Source organism: Zingiber officinale, chromosome 7B (assembly GCF_018446385.1).
Source record: "Zingiber officinale cultivar Zhangliang chromosome 7B, Zo_v1.1, whole genome shotgun sequence".
In the NCBI taxonomy this organism is placed as follows: Eukaryota; Viridiplantae; Streptophyta; class Magnoliopsida; order Zingiberales; family Zingiberaceae; genus Zingiber; species Zingiber officinale.
Window position 1 is genome coordinate 109,499,464 of NC_055999.1, and position 21,199 is coordinate 109,520,662.

A 21,199-nucleotide genomic window follows, 5' to 3' on the forward strand; every position below is an offset into this window, starting at 1 on the left:
AACGAGCACGCGACGAGCTATTCACCCCCCCCCTCTAGCTACTTTTGGTCCTAACACTTATAATCTTTTACAGAAGTTTGAGGATACACTTGGAGGAATGATATCTTGGCCTTATCATTTGGTATATTTTTTACTTTCCATTGAAATATTATTAATTTTTTATATTTATCATGTAATTATAATTTTAAATAAATATGAAATGCTTTTGCAGTAAACAGTAAATAGTAAACGAAGATTACTATTAGGTGAATATGAAATGATACTTTACATTTTCTCGTTTGGTATGATATTTAATCTTTATCATTATTTCTATTAACTTTTTGTCTTCATTGTTTTATTTCACTAATACAAATTTATTTATTGTATTTGTAGGTGATAGGTACTTGGATTTTTGTGAAGCAATATGACGGTTGAAGATGGGCTGCTTAGTTAGTTTTTATTTTATAAGACTTTGTTCTAAAACTTACTATTTTTAGTGTAGTGTGTTGCTAGTTTTGGATGTAAAGAACTTGTCGTTAGTTTGCATTTGTAACTTTGACTCAAATATTTGTGGGATGAATTTCGATTATCTATTTGCACTTTAAATTGTATTTTATAATTTTTTTCTATTCTAAATGGTGGATGAATTGTGATGATGTTCAAATATTGAATTCATGTTATATATTCTATATAAATATTAATGTTCATTTTAAATATATTTATAAATTATTATAATGACATTTGCTATGTCATAATAGATTAGTTAAGGTGACATTTAAAATGATTTTATAAATTATCTTTATTGACACTTTTTATTGTCCTTATAAAAATATAAATATCATAATAAATGAGTTTTTGTGACATTTAGCGTTGTCATTGTTATGATGATAACACGACATATATAAATGTCCCTAAAAAAGACTTTTCTTGACATTTTAGAATGTCGTTATATCTTTAAATTATGACACTTTTCATGTTAGCATTGATATTGTATAACGACATTATAAAATGTCAGGAAATTGAGGAGGGTCTAAGACGACATCACTTTATAGGATGTTTTTGGTAGATGTCACCAAAACGTTAGTGTCACTATAAATATGTAATAAGTGTTGGTTGCTACTTGGAAAACCTAATGGTTCCACTGTACAAAAATTTTGTACAAAGGTCTGAACCTTTTCCTAGCTACCAAGTGTTCTTTTAAATTAAACTTGGATCGTCTGCGGAACTTAACACGTTTGATCCAAAGTTTAATCTATTTGTTCTTTTAGGTTTTGACTTGGATCTCCTGCGGAACTTAACACGTTTGATCCAAATCACCTAGGTTATTAACTCCATTAAATATTAGTTTCCAAAATTGGCTCCCAGTAGTGACGTGGCAAGACACATGACCTTCTTGGATATGGGAACAACCACCACCGACTAGACAAAGCCTTTTAAGGAAAGTTAATATTTAATTTCCTAAAATAACTTTAGGTTAACCAAAAAGAACAATCAAATCACAAGGAAAAGAAAAACAAAGAACACAATATCGAAAACAAGTTCGAAATACTAAAATCGTATGCATCTTGTATTTGGTATTTATTTCCAAAAATAACTAGTATGATGCGGAAAAGAAAAATACTAGTTATACCTTTTAGAAAGACCTCTTGATCTTCTACCGTATTCCTCTTCTAACCTCGGACGTTGTGTGGGCAACGATCTTCCAAGATGAGAAACCACCAAAACACCTTCTTCTCCTCCTTGCTAGGTTCGGCCAAATCAAAAGCTTTACCAAGGATGAAGAAAAAAAAAACACCAACCAAACTCCAAGGGATGAAAGCTTTCTCTCCTTCTCTTCTTCTTCTTCTCCAAGTAGTATCCGGCCACCACAAGAGCTCCAAGCAAGAGAGGGTTTCAGCCACCACAAAGAGGAAGAGATGGAGAGAAGATGGTCGGCCACAACACCAAGGAAAAGAGGGAGAGAATAATAAAAGTTATATCTCATGAAGGCACCCCAACCCCTTCTTTTATATTCCTTGGCTTTGACAAATAAGGAAATTTAATTACAATAAAATTTCCTTAACTTTCCTTGATAACAATTAATTAATAAAAATTAAATAAAATTTCCTAATAAATTGTATATGGTCGGCCACATCAACAAGACCAAACAAAGCAATTTCAATCACCAATTAAAATTCCTTATTTGTCTTCAGAAATTTTTTAAAAAAAATTCCTTTTAAAATCCCTTCATGGTTGATAGAAAGAAATTTCTATAATTTTAATTATTCTACATGTGAATAATTTATAAAGAAGAAAAGTAAAATATCTTTCCAATCTACAAATAAGGAAAGAGATCTAATCTCTTTCTTTAATCTTTTGTAGATCCTTTTAAAAAAGATATTTTAATTTTTAATCTCTCCAATAAATTATATCTTTCACATAAGAAATATTTAAAATTAAAATTCCTTTTAATTTAATGGGGGCCGGCCACCTAAGCTTGGGTTCAAGCCAGGGCCGGCCACCCATGAATCAAGGCTTGGCCGGCCCTAGCTTGAACCACAAGCTAGCTTGGCCGACCCCTATATCATGGGTATGAAGGTGAGTATAGGTGGGTATAGTACTCTATAAATAAGAGGCTACGATAGAGACCGAGAGGAGGAATTAGTTTTGGTCTCCCGATAAAATTAAGCATCTCGTGTTCGCCCCGAACACACAACTTAATTTTATCAATAATAATTCATTCCACTAGAGAACTATTATTGAACTACCGCACCAATCCCAAATTACATTTTTGGGCTCCTTCTTATTATGAGTGTGTTAGTCTCCCTGTGTTTAAGATGTCAAATGTCCACTAATTAAGTGAGTTACTAACAACTCATTTAATTAATATCTTAATCCAAGAATAGTACCACTCAACCTTATCGTCATGTCGGACTAAGTCCACCTGCAGGGTTTAACATTACAATCTTTATGAGCTCATCTTGGGGACATTATCAACCTAGATTAATAGGACACAGTTTCCTTCTATAATCAACAACACACACTATAAGTGATATCATTTTCTAACTTATCAGGCTTATTGATTCATCGAACTAAATCTCACCCATTGATAAATTAAAGAAATAAATATCAAATATATATGCTTGTTATTATATTAGGATTAAGAGCACACACTTCCATAATAACTGAGATTTTTGTTCCTTTATAAAGTCAGTATAAAAGAAAACAACCTATGATGATCCTACTTAATACACTCTAAGTGTACTAGTGTAATTATATAGTTAAGATAAACTAATACCTAATTACACTACGACCTTCCAATGGTTTGTTCCTTTCCATTTTGGTCGTGAGCCATTATTTATAATTTATAAGGTACTGATAACATCATCTTCTGTATGTGACACCACATACTATGTTATCTACAATATAAATTAATCGAACAACTACAAATGGATGTAGTCAATTTGACCAAATGTGATTCTTTATTCAGAATAAATGTTTACATCTTATTGGTAAGAGCAGACAATGGTAACATCTTATTGGTATCATTTTATGTAGATGATCTAATCGTGGCAGGAAGTTCGCCTCAAATGATAAAATCTTTTAAGGAAGCTATGGCAAAAACATTCGATATGGGACTTATGTCCTACTTTCTCGACTTGGAGGTGAAACAAGGAGTTGATAGCATATTTATGACTCAAGAACAATATGCAAAGGAGGTCCTCAAGAGATTTAGAATGAATGATTGTAATCCAGTTAACGCACCAGTGGACTGCGGAACAAAGCTATCCAAGAGTGACGAAGGAAAGACGGTTGATCCCACACATTTCAAAAGTTTGGTGGGAAGCTTGCGGTACCTAACTTGCACTCGACCGGATATATTATATGGAGTCGGTCTTGTGAGCAGGTTCATGAAAGAGCCTAAAGAGACTCATTGGAAGACAGCCAAGCGAATCCTTCGTTATGTCCGAGGTACTATGAATCACGGACTATTTTATTCTCACTCTAATAATTCTCAGCTTGTTGGATATTCAGATAGTGATTGGGGTGGAGACTGTGATGACTGGAGAAGCACTTCCGGCTTTGCATTTTTCGTTGGAGATACGACATTTTCTTGGATGTAAAAAAAAACAACCTATTGTTACTCTTTCCACTTGTGAAGCAGAGTACATTGCAACATCCTCATGTGTTAGTCATGCTATATGGCTAAGAAGCTTGCTAAAGGAGATAAAATTTGAACAAAGTGAAGCAACTCAAATTTGGATTGACAACAAATCGACAATTGCATTGGGGAAGAATCCAGTATATCATCAAAGAAGTAAACATATTGATGTTCACTTTCATTCTACTCGGGAACATGTGAAAAACAAAGATGTTGAGCTAGTCTATGTGAAGACTAAAGATCAAGTTGCTGACATCTTTACAAAGCCACTCAAATTTGAAGATTTCATCAAGATGCGGAATCTACTTGGAGTCACAAAATTAAGTTTAAGAGGGGGTGTTGGAGATTAAACTTTATTTTGATGTTGATAAAATTTGTAAAGATAGAAGGATGAGGTGGTAAGTTTTACTAATCTTCGTGATAGAATTGTTGAGTTGTCATGATAGGATAAGAGTTTCGTAGAGATAGAATTAAAAAAAAAATCTTGATTATTAGTGCTTATCCAATAAGCCTATAAATATGTACCTTTTTTCAATGAATGAAGTAAGTTGTGTGTTTTGTTTTATTCTCCTCCTCTCCATGTAGAGATTCTTCACCTCTTCCACATTTTTTTCCTTCTATAATCCAACAGTGAGAAAGCAACTTACATTACCACCGCCGCCTCCAGATATCGTCTGCACGGAGTCGGATGACAATGGACGGACAAATTTGGCGAAGAGGTGGAGGATGATGGGGTTGCCGACGAGGAAGACGGCGCGGGGGCTAAACGACGGGAGAAGTCGGCTGTGGGGGAGATCAGATCTTTAGAGTGTTAAAATATTAGTTAAAATTACAAATATCCTTGATTAAAGTTGCTATAATTGAAATAATTTTAATTAAAATTATTATAATTAATCAATTTTAATTAAAATTATTTCAAGATAATAATAAAAATACTAGAGTAATTAACTAAAATTGTTTGGAGCAAAACTTTTCTGCGCTTTTAATTTTTATAAAAAAATTAATTTAAAAACTTTTTTTAAATTTAACTATTTAATAAAATTATTAAAATGATTAAAATATTTAATAGTAATATATAACATTTATATACAACACCTCTCTGTTGCCAGGTTTTCCGAACCGGGTCGCTTCGTTTCTTAAACCCTAATTTATATACAATACCTCTTGTTTTGGGTATCTCAGTGATCGGGAGCTTTAGCGGCGGCGGCGGCGGCGGCGGCGGCGATGGGCAAGGTGAAGGGGAAGCAGCGTCAGGACAAGTACTACCACCTTGCCAAGGAGCAAGGTTACCGCTCTCGTGCCTCCTTCAAGCTCCTCCAGCTCGACGCCAAGTACCGGTTCCTCCCCTCTGCCCGCTCCGTCCTCGACCTCTGCGCCGCCCCAGGCGGGTGGCTCCAGGTAGCTGTTAATCATGCTCCCGTAGGATCCTTCATCGTCGGCGTTGATCTCTTCCCCATCCGCCCTATTCGCGGTGCTCATGCCCTTGCTGAGGACATCACCACCCCCAAATGCCGCGCTGCCATCAAGCGCCTCATGGACTCCAACGGCTGCTCTGCCTTCGATGTCATCCTCCATGACGGGTCTCCGAACGTTGGAGGCGCCTGGGCCCAGGAGGCCACCTCACAGTCGGCCTTGGTCGTGGATTCGATCAGGTTGGCCACTAATTTCTTGGCTCCTAAAGGAACCTTTGTTACCAAGGTAAGCTAAAAAAAAATAGAAAATCCTTATTTATTACATATTCGTAGTACTCATGGAATCCGAAACTTGAACTTACTATCATTTTTGCACGATTCAGTAGCATCACGTTTACTGAATTCTTTGCCATGGGAGATTAAATTTTATCCCTCCATGAACTTACTTTGATTGGTTTATAGCAGCAAAAAGATGAAAAATCATTTCCTAAAACATATTTCTCCTTATACACACACAAACACATAAGAAAAGTGCAAAGCCATGCTTTGATAGTTATAATAAGTGATACCTATTTCTCTTTCAATTTTGCAGGTTAAATTTTTGTTTTGGGAGGTTGTTATGTTAACATTGAGTTTCTTTGTTGTTAGGTTTTCAGGTCGCAAGATTACAGTGCCATTATTTTTTGTCTCAAGCAGGTCCATGTTTGTCTTGATAATAATCTAATATTTGATCACCCATCATTCAGTAATTAACACATACACATTCTTGTACGGATGATAGTTTTTTGATAAAGTTGAAGTGACTAAACCAGTTGCAAGTCGGTCGACCTCTGCAGAAATTTATGTAATTGGGGTAAGATATAAGGCCCCTGCAAAGATCGATCCTCGGCTTCTTGATGTGAAACATCTATTTCAAGGAGCGATAGAACAACCTAAGGTATAAAATAATCCTTTTGTCAATATTTGTAATGGCTGGTTCTTACTAGATTCCTATTAATTACTGAAAAAATCTAGCTTCCGTGATGTAGGTTGTGAATGTTCTTAGAGGATCAAAACAAAAGAGAAATCGTGAAGGGTAAGCTATGCTCTATGTTGCGTTAATGTGTTTGTCGTATACAATTTGTGCAGGTTTATTCTGAATCTGTTTCTTGACTTCTGCATGTTAATCATCAAGAGAATCTGTTTGCTACATTGCTTTTGTATAGGTATGAAGAAGGGAATACTACACTGTGGAAGGTGGGCCTAGTTTCTGATTTTATACAGTCAGAGTCATCAGTGGAATTTCTCAGCTCTGTAAATGCACTATCATTTGATGATCCAGCATGTTTTTCTTTTAGGGATCACGAGTTAACCACAGATGAGGTATTGTAGCTGCACTCTGTTTATATTTCGGTTTGAATCATTTCTTTGCTGCACTCTATTTCACTTTCTGTTTTGATCATGTCTCTTCTATCATTTGCTTACAATCTTTATATTTTTGTCAGATTAAATCGCTCTGTGAGGATTTGTACGTACTTGACAAAAAAAGTTTCAAGCAGCTGTTAAAGTGAGTCTATTCTATCACTCATATTTAAACTTTTGTATCTTTCTCTGAGATTATGATCAATATTTATTAATGTCATTTCAGTTTAGCTTTCAATTACTATTGCATGTAGCCTCAAAGGTAGTAAAGATATGTTTTGGTTTTGCATCAAACATATTCTTTGCAATTTATCTTGTGAATTTTTTATCTTAGCTATTGGAAATTACTTGTTATCTTTGAATTTTGATCTTTGCTATCGCGATTATATGCATTGTGACTTCAGGGTTATAAGAAAATAATTGTTGATGCTTCTGAAATATGGTCTTTTGGAACTTTCTTGTTGTATTTTGAAAGATATATTTCTGAACAACATTCTGTTTTTATGCTAGTTAAACAAAGATTCTTCTACATCTGTCTTCTCACTTTTTTGCTACCCCAATGTTACCTTTTGATGAATATCACACCATGGCTTCATACTTGCAAGTGATATATGGCTTAGGTATATTGCTAAATTTCATGATTCACACATTGAGGTCAGAATCACCAGTAGCTGAACTTTCACTGCATTTTCTGCAACATCTCCCCTCAAATATGCTTAAATCTTGAATTCAATATTTCTAATAGGTTGCTTACAACACAGCTGCACAATAATAAAAAATACCATCTACTAGAAATCACTAAAAAAGCTAATAGTCTGGAACTTTGTGACAAAATAGTAATGAAACGATGTAAGTAGACTATGGTTGTGCAATGCCTCCAACCTAAGGATCTAGAGGTTACAACTGCAAAAAAAGCAGAGTGTTAGTTCTAAGAAATAGAACAACAAACGACAATGTACATTAAGTGCATAAATGTTTCCAAGAGTACAAGAATATAAGTGAATTTTAACCATGATCTATCCAACAACAATATAAATAATACTATCCAGTGCGCCATAATATATGAAATGTGGTCAGTGCCACAAGGATACTTTACCAGTGCTAAGCAATAGTGAGTACAAACTTGAGTCTCATGCTTCTTAGCATAAAAGTCAGAAAATTTAGTGCTTTACACATATCTCCTAATCCACACCGATTTTGTACTTGGCCCCTACTTACCACACACGCACAAGTATTATGTAAAACAATCACCCTAGTTTTACAATTATTATATAGAATTAGAAGGGTTCTAGTTCATTTTCCTCCCCCCCCACTATCAAATTCCAACAATTTACCAGTCTAACATTAGATAATTTCCCCTAAGAATAGAATTTGGCTTTTTGGTCTAGAACTCTTAAGAGTGATTCGAAAAGGCATTAACCTCTCCTTGAGAATTCCTGAAGCCTTGATTTAACATGCTGCCCTAAAACACAATAGATAGCATTTAGGGCTTACTTTTCAGTCTAGAACCCCACCCACTCACACTCTCAGCCCCAAGCCACCTAGGGAAAAATTTATACTATTGACGGAATATAATATTAAGGAATTTAGAGAGTATTATATATACAATATATATGTCAATGTTTAACTCAGGAGAGCCTTTCAGGACCCATTTATTAGTTCCCTTCCTGTCAGTCATAGAAGCTGTTCTCTTTCTTGTGACTTTATAGTTGTATGGAACTGAATCTGGATCATTGGAGGCCATGGAACTTAAGTCCTTAGTTAAACCTCCTGGAATGCCAATTTCTTGTAAATTTGATTGTGTTCTGTATATGATTCCCTCAGATTCTGTCTATCCTATTTGAAGTGACTGATCCCAAATCTGATCTTGACATTTGAATCCATAGTTTGTTGTGTACCTTGTTTTGTGATACACAGATTTGCTTGTGTATGAATATTCTTTTGGTAAGGAAGGGTTTAAAGATATTATTGACTGTTTAAATATTAATGACTATAATGTATGGTGATGTATCATTCAAGAAACTCACATAATTCTCATAAGAAGCAGTGCTGCTTTTGAAATCTGCATGAGGATTGCAATGAGCCTAGTTTTGCAGTGAGCCTCTTGAACTTCATGTAACATGTTAGTATACACATATCAATCATATTACATCACCAGATCTTTAGTGCTCAACTGCTTTACAACCAAATATACCATACGGGGAAAGAAAGCTTGTACAATCTTATATTCTCACCACCCGACAACAATGGGAATTGTGATGTAATTGTGTGGTACATGATTCAGTTTCCTCTACTTATTAATGTTCCTTTGGAAATCCATAGCTGTGGCTGTTCAAAAAACCACAAAAAATGTAAACTGCTATAAATTACAAATTACCTCTCTGCTGTACTAGCTATTCCTACAATGACTAAAATACCACTGGGCTAATCTGTTAATAAAAGCTCTAGTCCCTAATACATTTTTTTTCCATAGATGGCGCATCCACATTAGAAATGCATTGTCTAAAGAGAAGGTGGCTTCAACAGCTAATGAAGACAAGATTGTTATTAAGGAAGATGATGCGAAAGAGGACGAGCAAGAGGACGAGGATGATAAAGTTCTAAATGAAATGGAAGAGCTGTCACAACTGATGGACAAAAAGAAAAAAAAGGCGAAGAAACTTCTTTCAAAGCGCCGAGCTAAGGTTTGTTATCTATAGCTGTCATGTTGATGTAAAGATTTCATATTAGCTTTTAGTCTCTTTCCATTTTTTTTTTGAATTTCAGGATAAAGCACGAAAAGCAATGGGAGTACAAATTGATGCCACAGAAGACAGCTATATTGAGAGGGATTTGTTTTCTCTTTCTGCTATCAAGGTCGTGACCATATTGATTTTCTTTAATAATTGCCTCCATGACTTGGGTTCTTATGTCTTCTCATTTATAAACTTTACACTCCTAGGGAACCTTAGCAAAAAGAATGATGAGATTGGAAATATTTTGTTTTGCTTAGTTCATGAAAGTAGACAATACAAATTCTGCTTATTGTCCTTATTGAAGGATTTCTTGTGAAAGTACCAAATTCTAGTATGAGATACGCTATAAATATTTGTTCCAAGATGTTTTTTTTTGGTTTTGTTGTCGCGTCTTGACCAATATCTTTCATATTGCCATTATCATTTAAGAGAAGAGCTAAACTTGCCCTCTATGGACTTTTGCTATATAGAGAGAGCAGTTTAGCTTGTTTTTGTGAGTTTATTCCTTGTTGCTCACCAAGACAAGACTAGATGTTTTGTTCTATTGATCATCTTTTGCTTCTGCTTTTTCAGGGTAAGAAAGAATTGCTTGCAATTGATTCAACAGACCTCAATGATGAATATGGCGAGGATAATTTAGTGGACAGTGATGACGAAGAGGCTCAGAGAGAAATAGAAAAGGAGGATTCATCCGATGAAATGGACTCTGATGAGGAGCAAAGGAGGTAGTTCTTTTATTTTCCATTATATTATAGTTTTAAACTTTGTTTTAAGTTTGTCTACATTGTGTATTAAGATTTTCCTGCACAATATTCTTACTGATCTAATACTTTTTTAAATAGATACAATGAACAACTTGAAGAAGAGCTTGATGAAGCATATGAACGATATGTGACCAGAAAGGGGGGAAGCACCAAAGAGCGAAAACGTGCAAAGAGGACATCTGATGATCTGGATTTAATAGAGGTAAGACTCAACATCTATCTTTGAAATTAACAAGTATTTTGTTTCTAAACCTTGTGGGTTAGTGTCAACCTTGTTTGAGTTGTCTGTCACCAGTATTTACTACGGTTGAGTATTTTTTTTTTTTCCCTACTTTTCAAAGAGTATAATAGTGCATTGGTGATAGTTTTAGCTCATAGTTATTAGATGCTTTTCTTTTTCCATTTTCCATATTTTATCCAGAAGATTACTGCCACTTTTGGTTTTATTTGAGAGTATTTTTTATCTAAATTTCTTAATCTTTTGAGAATATGAATTTGTTGTTACTTGGATTTAATACTATTCCATCTGTGGTGACGAGTTTAAGTGGACTAGTGTGTTGGATTTCTTAGATTATTGCCAACTAGTGAGTTTGCATTACAATTACCTATTTTCTTCATCATACTATTAGTTTACTTATGCTCATGCTATTTTGAAATGCTTCTCAGTTTAGTGGAGTTCCTTATATTTTCCATATCAGAATTAAGTATTTTGCACTCGTACCTGAAGATTCCTTGTAAACTTTTGTTGGTTATATTTTACTGCTCTGATGATGTCTCTTTATCATACCATAATGTATAAATGTGTAGTTGCCGATACGCTTTGATTTCTTCAGTATATGGAAACTGAAGAATTGATAATGAAGAATTTTCACCGTCCGTTCTGAAGTAACAATTTGTTATTTGCCCGTCTTACAGGAAGAAAATGATGGTGATGACCTCGTTCATCCTGTTGAGGAATCTGATCAAAAACAAAATAAAGAATCAAATCCTCTAATGGTACCTATTGTTGAAGATGAGCAGCCAACTGAAGAGCAAATGGTGGAGAGATGGTTCGGTCAAGACGTGTTCACTGAGGCAGCAACAGACGGCATGCTTGAAGACAGTGAAAGTGACGAGGAAAAAGGAGCAAAAATTGTCAAAGTTCCTGCAAAGACCAAGGAAAACATTAAACAACCGCTGGATTTGAGCCTCCCTAAAAGCCTTCCTAAGTCAAAGAATACTGAGCAGGATGGCTTTGAAATAGTTCCAGCTGAACCCATGGAAACAAGTGACGACTCTTCATCTTCTGATGAATCAGATGACATGAATGATGATACAAAAGCTGAAATATTAGCTTATGCGAAGAAGATGCTGAGAAAGAAACAGAGAGAGCAGATACTCGATGATGCCTATAACAGATACATGTTTGATGACATAGGTTTACCAAAATGGTTTGAAGATGAGGAGAAGAGGCATTGCAAACCCATCAAGCCCATCACTCGAGAAGAAGTTGCTGCAATGCGGGCACAATTTAGAGAGATTGATGCTCGACCTGCTAAGAAAGTGGCAGAAGCCAAAGCAAGGAAGAAGCGGGCTGCTATGAAAAAGTTAGAGAAGGCTCGACAAAAGGCGAACTCCATTGTAGATCAGACTGACATATCTGAACGTTCCAAGAGGAAGATGATCGATCAGGTATACAAGAAGGCTGAACCAAAGAAGCCTCAAAAGGAGTATGTCGTTGCAAAGAAGGGTGTCCGAGTGAAATTGGGCAAGGGTAAGGTGCTTGTGGACCGGCGGATGAAGAAGGATGCTAGGTCTTATGGCTCCGGAAAGCCAGGCAAGGGTGGTTTTAAGAAGGGAAATAAAACTACTAAAGGGAAGAAGGCCCAGAAGGGCAATCAGTCTGCAAAAACAAACAGGTCGGAGAAGAAAGGCAAGGGTAAGGGACGCAAGCATGCCTAATCATCATCGACTCCTATCTATTACAAACATTTTGTTTACCTTTCCGAAGCCATTTTCCTCAGTGTTAGCCTCGTTTACTATCAATTTTGACACAGCAAACAATGCTTCTAGAGATTTTTAATCAGCTATTGTAGCTTTGTCTTGTGTCTGTTGCTATTGTTTCTATTTCATGTAGACTCATAATATTGACATTATGCACTTATTGTAAATGCTCTACTAGGTATGTTTGGTCCTTCGTTGGCACATACCTTTTGAAGATGTGCCAAGGTTCAATTCCAGCAGTATGCCAGAGTAGCTAAACGCTTTGCTGTCTGATCAGGGAGGATGGCCGGCACATGCCTCTGAAGTAGGGCCACTGTTGGCATCATAAACTTGATGTTGTTGAGTTAGCTGGGTCTTGTTAACGCAGGTCCAACACTGGTTAACACCCAACTTGATTGTGAAACAATCTCCCATGCTAAAAGATGAATCAATATAACAATTTCCATCAGGAAAGCTTTTTTTCCCCTCTAGCTCAAAGATGAATCAATGATAGTTCCTCTTTCTGTGAACTATCACTGCTGGCTTTCACTCCTGATTAATTCACTGCACAAACTTTTAATCAGTTGGAGCACAACTTCAGTGATCCTCCAGCATCTCCCCTTGCAAAGGATATCTGAAGATATATTCTGCTCGTCATACATAATTACAGATAGACGAGCAAAGCTTGTCTGCCATGGAATATTTCACACAAGTTGCACAAGGAACATCGCTTTCTTTTTATATATAAAAGAAAAACAGCCGACCACCCTAAGACTTTGGAAAGCTAAGGATCTTCTTATCCAGACAACAACTGCAGGAATCTATCTGTAGTTTTCCGTCCACTTTTAAGTGCCTTTCTTTCCTGTCCAAGTTTTTAATTTTTTAATTATTTTTTTCCAGCATTTGCTCAACACTGACCTTAATTCTCTCTATTATGTCTGTGATGGAATCCAGACCAAGCTCGGAATATCAAAAATGACGAGGACTCTTGTAAACAGCTGGAATCAATCATCTGTCCTGCAACTTGAACAGGTGCTGATTCCTCCCAAATTGCTCATCCCTGAATCTAGCTTTTCATGCATGCCTGTCGATGAAATTATTATCTAACTATATATAAGGTCGGCCTGACTTCTCCACTCCAAAGTCAAAGGGTGCAAAATAATTATCACAAGCTATTCAAAGTTTAGACTGATGAAATAGAATCTGTTCTCCATATATAGTTCGAACACTGAAAGTGTTGTACATTTTTGAAGTTCTTAAAAATGATCGGTATATTCGTTAATTAAAACTCTTGAAAGTCTGTCTTTAAAGTAAGATGCTGAGATAGTGAAGGCGTATCGCATCATTCAAACTTGAATAAAGGTTATAGAATCAAATCAAACAACCAGATCTCTCAAACTGTGAGTGAGTAATGCATGGTTTACGTTCAATATTCATGCATGCATGCACAGTTTGACGAGACAGTATTTATTATTCATGTATACATTTATAGATTCTAAACACTTACTTTGGTATATAAATAATTAACTGGTCCCTCTAAATTCCTTAATTAAAAAATAAAATAAAACTTAACAATTAATATTATGTTCTAATTATTGAAGCCTATCAGGCACAATTAGAATACAATTCCAGATCTTTACATCTGCATCAGATTTAGCACTTCGAATCACCAACGAAGCACTACTGCCCCACCACCAGTCCACCACCACCGCCACAACCTCCTCCTTCTCCTCCTACTTATAAGCACCAGCCATGGCGACGGCCAACCCACAACAGCCAGCCCCAACCGCCATGGCCTCCGGTTCCCCGTCGACTACGCGCAGCCGGCTTCCGGCGGAGGCATGGAGCAAGGAGGAGAACAAGCGGTTCGAGTTGGCGCTGGCGCGCTACGGCGAGGGCACCCCCGACCGCTGGGCACGCGTCGCCCGTGCCGTCGGCGGCGGGAAGTCCGTCGACCAAGTGGTGCGCCACTACGAGCGACTCCTCGACGACATCAAGCTCATCGAGACGGCCACCGAGCCGTTCTACCACTACCCCACCTACAACGCGAACCGCCGTGGCGGCCCCGCCTCCGCCGCCGCCGCCGGCGACCAGGAGCAAAGGTAGCCGTTAATATATTCTGCTAAAATCATCAAATTAAATTCAACTTAAAACATGGAGATTAAATCGGAGAAAATTATATTATAACAAGAAAAAAAGAAAGTAGAGAGATTCTTTTTGGTTGGCTTTACGAAGAGGGAGACATATGGAAAGTAACCCTAGCTCACATGATATCTAATCCATTAGGTTAATTATATTATTCTCACGGATAAGCTACATATATCATTAGCATCGATCATAGATTCCACTCATCATGCTCACGTGCATGCACTTTGTGATATATATTAATTCTCCCTTGGTTTCTTAATTTGGTTCATTTTTAATATGTTAATGAGTTCTCATAGATTTTGTGTTTCCAATTATGGCAGGCTGAGGATCTTGAAGATCTAGTGAAGTAGTGTCTATGGCATGCATGTAGTTAATTAATCTTAGTGCATGGTGCTGATGTAGTAGTATTTGATCAGTATAAATATATATGTACTTTCTCTGATGAAAAATAAAAGAATTGTGTTCTATTTATGCTCCTATAATGATGGTTTCGATGCGCAAAGCTAGCACGAATTGGGGAGCTCCATGCGATTTTATGGACGATTTTGATGGACAAAACTAGCGCGAAAAACTTCGCCTTAGAATCTTACGTACGAAACCATCTTGCTATATATTTAGGGTTTGGGCATAATTAATTTTGTTACATCATTAATTCAAATCATAGTTGTTTGAATAATTAGCTGCTTCTTCTTTTTGAAGATGAATTTCTTCATATCTAAGTTGGAATCATTATCACTTACTCGAAGGTGGATTTTTTTAATTCGTAGTTAATTATCTTCGCTCTTTTTTCTATTTTTGTGCATTAATTATTTTATAAGTGATCCTGGCTGAGAACGTTGATGATTAATTAACTCGCCAATAATCACAAGCTTTTTCAAAGGAGAAGAGCATGTTAGAATGACGGCCACAAGTGAGTCTTCCTAGAAAGAGAAGTAGAAGATGCGTAAGAGAATTAGAGTTTGATGTGTTATGTGTGCGTACCTTTTCTCATTAGGATAGACTACATTTTCGCCATTGTTCTTTCTGTGCCCCTAGTTTTTCGCCATTGTTCCCACATTTTTTGACATAAATGATCCTTTATGTGCTTTAATTTCTGACAACTAGGACTATTTTGGGTTAGTCGGGAGTGTAGGGTCGAAAAGAATTTAGATATCTCCATAATTGCATGATATTATCCACTTTGGGCCTAAGCCCTTATGGTTTTGCTCTTGGGCTCTCCCCAAAAGGCTTCATGCCAAATGGAAATATCTTTCTCTTATAAACTTATGATCTTTCTCATGTGTTTTCAATGTGAGACTATGTTTGCAACCTTACAACCCCAACAATCCCCCCTCAAACAAAGGACCACAGGCTTCCCACGTCCGATCCTTGACCCACCAGGTCTTCCTGCCCCTCGATCCACTCGACCTACTAGGACTTCCTTGCCTAGCCGCAACTAGGACTTCCTGCCTGATGTTTGGTCCTCTTGATCCGAACATAAGAGCCCCCACTTTCTTTGTTCGAGGTCAATATTGTACCTACATGGCTCAATCGGATCATAGCTCTTGTGCACAGTCGGCGATTAAACATTCTGACAGTCCGGGCTTTGATACCAATTGTAGGATCGAAAAGAATTTAGATATCTCCACAATTGCATAATATTACCCACTTTGGGCCTAAACCCTCATGGTTTTGCTCTTGGGCTCTCCCCAAAAGGCCTCATGCCAAATGGAGATATTTTTCTCTTATAAACCCATGATTTTTCTCATGTGTTTTCAACGGGGACTATATTTGCTACCTTGCAACCCCAACAGGGAGTGGGGAGTCGTCTGAATTGGATCCTGAATCGAGAACCAAGTTTTGTCTTGAGTCGAGAGTTGGGAATCGAGCCGGCAATGATCAGAGCACCATTGTTTTCGACTTTTGACTGCTTATTTAGCAAGATTACTAACCCCTCGGGCCACGTGATTCCTCCGGATTACCTCCTGTATCACTAATCTCTTCTTTAAGTCTAGTCGAAAGAGACGGAAGTCCAACTGACGGGACCAGTATGATGTGGTAGGACATTCTTCTTTATCCTACTTGGCTGGACACGTGGCCAAGTGTAAATCCCGATGCGACTTTCAACAAGATCTGTGCCTTAATTGCTACCACGCCTCAATTAAATGTGGGGCATGTTTTTAAAAGCTTTGGTTTCCGAACCAAGAAGAAGTCATTATCTCCGAGGTTATATCACATTCATGTGAGGTGGCCTCTGGCAGGGAAGATTGAGTGTCTACCTAAGTACGTACAATGATGATTGGAGCTACTTTGACCCATGTGATTGATCAGGCATCCAATGATCCTCTCTGCTTTCTAGATGATCTGGATCCAATGGTGATGATTGGAGCTCCGAGTTTTTTTGCATCTTGTTGTTTGACATTCACCAATCTACCTCCCCCCTTTTTCTCTACCAGTGTCGCTTTGAGTATTGGTTTAGTGATGGTTGCGGGGTCTTCGTCTGCTCCTTCGTACATGCCTATGGAGTTAAGTTTTAGCAGTGGTGTGTTAGACCAACTAAGGACCACCCATAGGATTTCAGCTAATCATGACCTAATACATATCCCAAAGGGAATGATCACCATGGTTGTCCTTCTTCGGTATGTTTGACCTTCTTCTGAAGTCAGTGGATTACGCTTTGCTATTCCTGCTTTCTTCACTGATGTGTCCCAATATTTTTGTATTTCCATGTGTTAGTTGGGGCCAAAGTCATTTAGAATTTTAACCGGAGTGGTTATCCTATTTCATCTGTAGCAAATTTTGTATTTGCTCGACTATTCCATTGCTTCTTTTATCTAAAAAATGGAGTATGAAGTATTCTTTTTCTCTTCTAGAGTTGGCAATGACCTACTCAAGGGCCTTCTTTCATCACACAAGAGGTGGAAATCATAGTTCTTTTTCGTCTGACCACCGAGTCCCTGTCTTGGCCAACTCACTGGCAACGCGAATTACTCCCACCTCCTCATCTTAAAGATCATCACCTAAAGCAGGGTTATTTTCGTGCCTAAGAGAGATTACAGGACCTGAAGTTTGACAACACTTTCTTGCTAGAGGTATGATTGCTCTATATGTTTGGACTAAGCCCCATTCCGACTCCCCTTCAACATCCCTTTTGGAAAGTTTTTCTTCCTTGTCTTTGAATTTTGATTTCTAATTAAGGTTTATCTTTGTTTCTGCAACTGTCACTATGTTGAAATCCTTCTTGTTAGAGTGTATACTAAAAGCCTAGCTTTTGGTATAAACATTTATCTAGAAATAAGAATCACATTGGTCAAATGTCTACATTTATGATAAATGTAGTTGTTCAATTAATTTATATTGTAGATAACATGGTGTGTGGTGTCACACACAGAGGATCATGTTATCAGTACCTTATAAATTATAAACAGTAACTCACGACCATAATGGAAAGGAACAAACCATTGGAAGGTCGTAGTGTAATTAGGTATTAGTTTATCTTAACTATATAATTACACTAGTACACTTAGAGTGTATTGAGTAGGACCATTAGAGGTCGTTTCTTTTATACTGACTTTATAAAGAAACAAAGACCTTAGTTATTATGGAAGTGTGTGCTCTTAATCCTAATATAATAACAAGCACATATATTTGATATTTATTTCTTTAATTTATCAATGGGTGAGATTTAGTTCGATGAATCAATAAGCCCGATAAGTTGGGAAATGATATCACTTATAGTGTGTATTGTTGATTATAGAAGGAAACTGTGTCCTAGTGATCTAGGTTGAGAATGTCCTCAAGAGGAGCTCATAAGGATTGTCATGTTAAACCCTGCAGGTGGACTTAGTCTGACATGACGATAAGGTTGAGTGGTACTACTCTTGGACTAAGATATTAATTAAATGAGTTGTCAGTAACTCGCTTAATTAGTGGACATTTGACATCTTAAACACAGGGAGACTAACACACTCATAATAAGAAGGAGCCCAAAATGTAATTTGGGATTGGTGCGGTAGTTCAATAATAGTTCTTTAGTGGAATGAATTATTATTGATGGAATTAAGTTGTGTGTTCGGGGCGAACACGGGAAGCTTAATTTCATCGGGAGACCAAAACCAATTCCTCCTCTCGGTCCCTATCGTAGCCTCTTGTATATAGAGATTTATACCCACCACATACCCACCTTCTTACCCAACCAATAGGGGCCGGCCAAGCTAAGCTTGAAGCTCAAGCTTAGGGCCGGCCAAGCCTAAAGGTTGGCCTTAAGGTGGCCGGCCAATAGCTTGGAGCCCAAGCTTAGGTGGCCGGCCACATCATATTAAAAAGGATTTTTTATTAAAATTTCTTATGTGGATATCATAGTTTTAAAAGAGAGTTTAAAAATTAAATCTTTCCTTTTAAAGCTTTCTACAAAAGATTAAGAAAAGATTTAAAATCTTTCCTTATTTGTAGATTGAAAGGAGATTTTATTTTTAAGAAAAACTTTCCTTTTTAACCATGATAATAATTTAAAAGAGAAGTTTAAAAATTAAATATTCTCTTTTATTAGTTTCTACAAAAGATTAAGAAAAGATTTGATATCTTTCCTTATTTGTAGATTGAAAAGAGATTTTAATTTTTAGAGATAACTTTCCTTTTGGAAATTATCCACATGTTTAGAAGAAGAATTTTAATTTATAAAATTTCCTTTTTATTAACCAATCATGAAGGGATAAAAATTATTGGAGAAATTTTATAAATTTCTAGAAACAAATTAGGAAGTTTTAATTCTTGTGTGAATTAAATTTTCCTTGTTTTGGGGAATTAGAAGTGGCCGGCCATTATTATTAAAAGAAGAAAATTGTTTTTTAATTAAAATAATTTTTCTTTTTATGACAAAAGAATTAAGGAATTTTTTATTAAAATTTCCTTATTTGTCAAGACCAAAGATTATAAAAGAGGGGGTAGAGGTGCCTTCACGGGTGATCAACTCTATTATTCTTCTCCTCTCTTTTCCTCCTTGGTGGCCGGCCCTAGCTTCTTCCTCTTCTCTTCTTCTTATGGCCGGCGGCAACCTCTCTTGGAGCTCTTGATGGTGGCCGGTTCTAGCTAGGAGAAGAAGGAGAGAAAGGTGGTTTTGTTTCTTGCATCCCTTGGAGCTTGGTGGTGGTGGTCGGACCTCTACTTCTCTTGGAGAATTGTGGTGGCCGAAACTTGCAAGGAAGAAGAAGGTGCTTGGTGGTTCTCATCTCGGAAGATCGTTGCCCACACAACATCTGAGGTTAGAAGAGAAATACGGTAGAAGATCAAGAGGTCTTTTTAGAAGGTATAACTAGTAATTTTTCCTTTCCGCATCATGCTAGTTATTTATGGAAATAATACCAAATACAAGAGGCTTACGATTCTAGTATTTCGAATATGTTTTTCGAAGTTGTGTTCTTTTATTTTTCTTTTCCTTGTGATTTGATTGTTCTTTTTGGTTGACCTAAAATTATTTTAGGAAATTAAATATTAGCTTTCCATAAAAGGTTTTGTCTAGTCGGTGGTGGTTGTTCCCATATCCAAGAAGGCCATGTGCCTCGCCACGTCAGTACTGGGAACCAATTATGGAAATTAATATTTAATGGAATTAATAACTTAGGTGATTTGGATCAAACGTGTTAAGTTCCGCAGGAGATCCAAGTCTAAACCTTAAAGAACAAATAGATTAAGTTTTGGATCAAACGTGTTAAGTTCCGCAGGCGATCCAAAATTTAATTTAAAAGAACACATGGTAGCTAGGAAAAGGTTCAGACCTTTGTACAAAATTTTTGTACAGTGGAACCTCTAGGTTTTCCGAGTAGCAACCAACACTTCTTGGGTCAAGCGATGAGTCTGTCAGACGCAGAGTTGGAGGCCCATGGCATTGAAATTACTGATCCAGCTAGGGAGGCAACAATAAATAGAAAGCACCACCTGATCCAACACCAGTCTTGGTGGAGACATCACCTCCAGCATTGGCAAACATAGATCCCACACTCTCGGGGGACTCTGGGGTCCCTTTACGGATGAATCGAAAGAGGCGTCGATTATTTGGGCGTAGCCCCTCTCCACCACAGGCTCGAGATTTGGTTTCCCCTCCCCTTCACAGAATTCTCAAGGAGAATCTTGTCCCCTGGTGGTCCTTCACCTTTTCCTATTCACCTCCCAACTCCGCTTGCAGAAATGATCTGTGATCCAATAGATGCCAGTTCCTAGTATCCACTTGTTCTGACTCTTCTCGAGGCCACAACCCCAACTTCCCTCTTGCAAAGAGATATTGGGGAAAGCTCTTCATGTCCCCCGTTGGAGCTTAATCTCCTGGCCCTTCAACCCGGGAAGACTACCACACCCCCCTATGGACAAGTAGCTCCAAGAGAGTTTTAATTGGATCTCACTCTCCTTGGTCCAGTGGCAGCAAGGTTGAAGAAGGGTAAAGCGGTCACAGAAAGCCTTTAATTCTCTCTGAACTCTAGTAGAGGAGATGATGGGAATCAGGGTCAATCATATGTCAAAGTTGATGGTCTTCAACCGGTGGTTCTCGGATGTATAATAGCGTGGTGAAATGCGTGCTCATATAACTAAATTGGAGACCCAATTATTTTTTTTGAAAACCAAAGCTACCCTATCGCAAGTAGAGCTGACTTGTCTAAAGAACCCCAGGGATGATATGACTGTGAG

The 21,199-nt window shown here is 37.2% G+C and overlaps 2 protein-coding genes across 2 annotated transcripts; both read left to right on the forward strand.

Moving 5' to 3' along the window:
• Positions 1–5,257: 5,257 nt before the first annotated feature.
• LOC122006852 (pre-rRNA 2'-O-ribose RNA methyltransferase-like) lies at positions 5,258–12,589 on the forward strand. Its single transcript, XM_042562509.1, has 11 exons — positions 5,258–5,818; positions 6,181–6,228; positions 6,314–6,469; positions 6,561–6,607; positions 6,738–6,894; positions 7,017–7,078; positions 9,407–9,617; positions 9,700–9,789; positions 10,242–10,393; positions 10,511–10,634; positions 11,348–12,589. Exons 1-11 carry the CDS (start codon positions 5,345–5,347, stop codon positions 12,371–12,373), a joined length of 2,547 nt encoding a protein of 848 aa, XP_042418443.1. The 5' UTR covers positions 5,258–5,344; the 3' UTR covers positions 12,374–12,589.
• A 1,595-nt stretch (positions 12,590–14,184) lies between these two features.
• Positions 14,185–14,884, forward strand: LOC122004666 (protein RADIALIS-like 4). Its single transcript, XM_042559518.1, has 2 exons — positions 14,185–14,496; positions 14,863–14,884. The coding sequence occupies exons 1-2, from the start codon at positions 14,186–14,188 to the stop codon at positions 14,882–14,884; spliced, it is 333 nt and encodes a 110-aa protein (XP_042415452.1). The 5' UTR covers position 14,185.
• Positions 14,885–21,199: the final 6,315 nt, after the last annotated feature.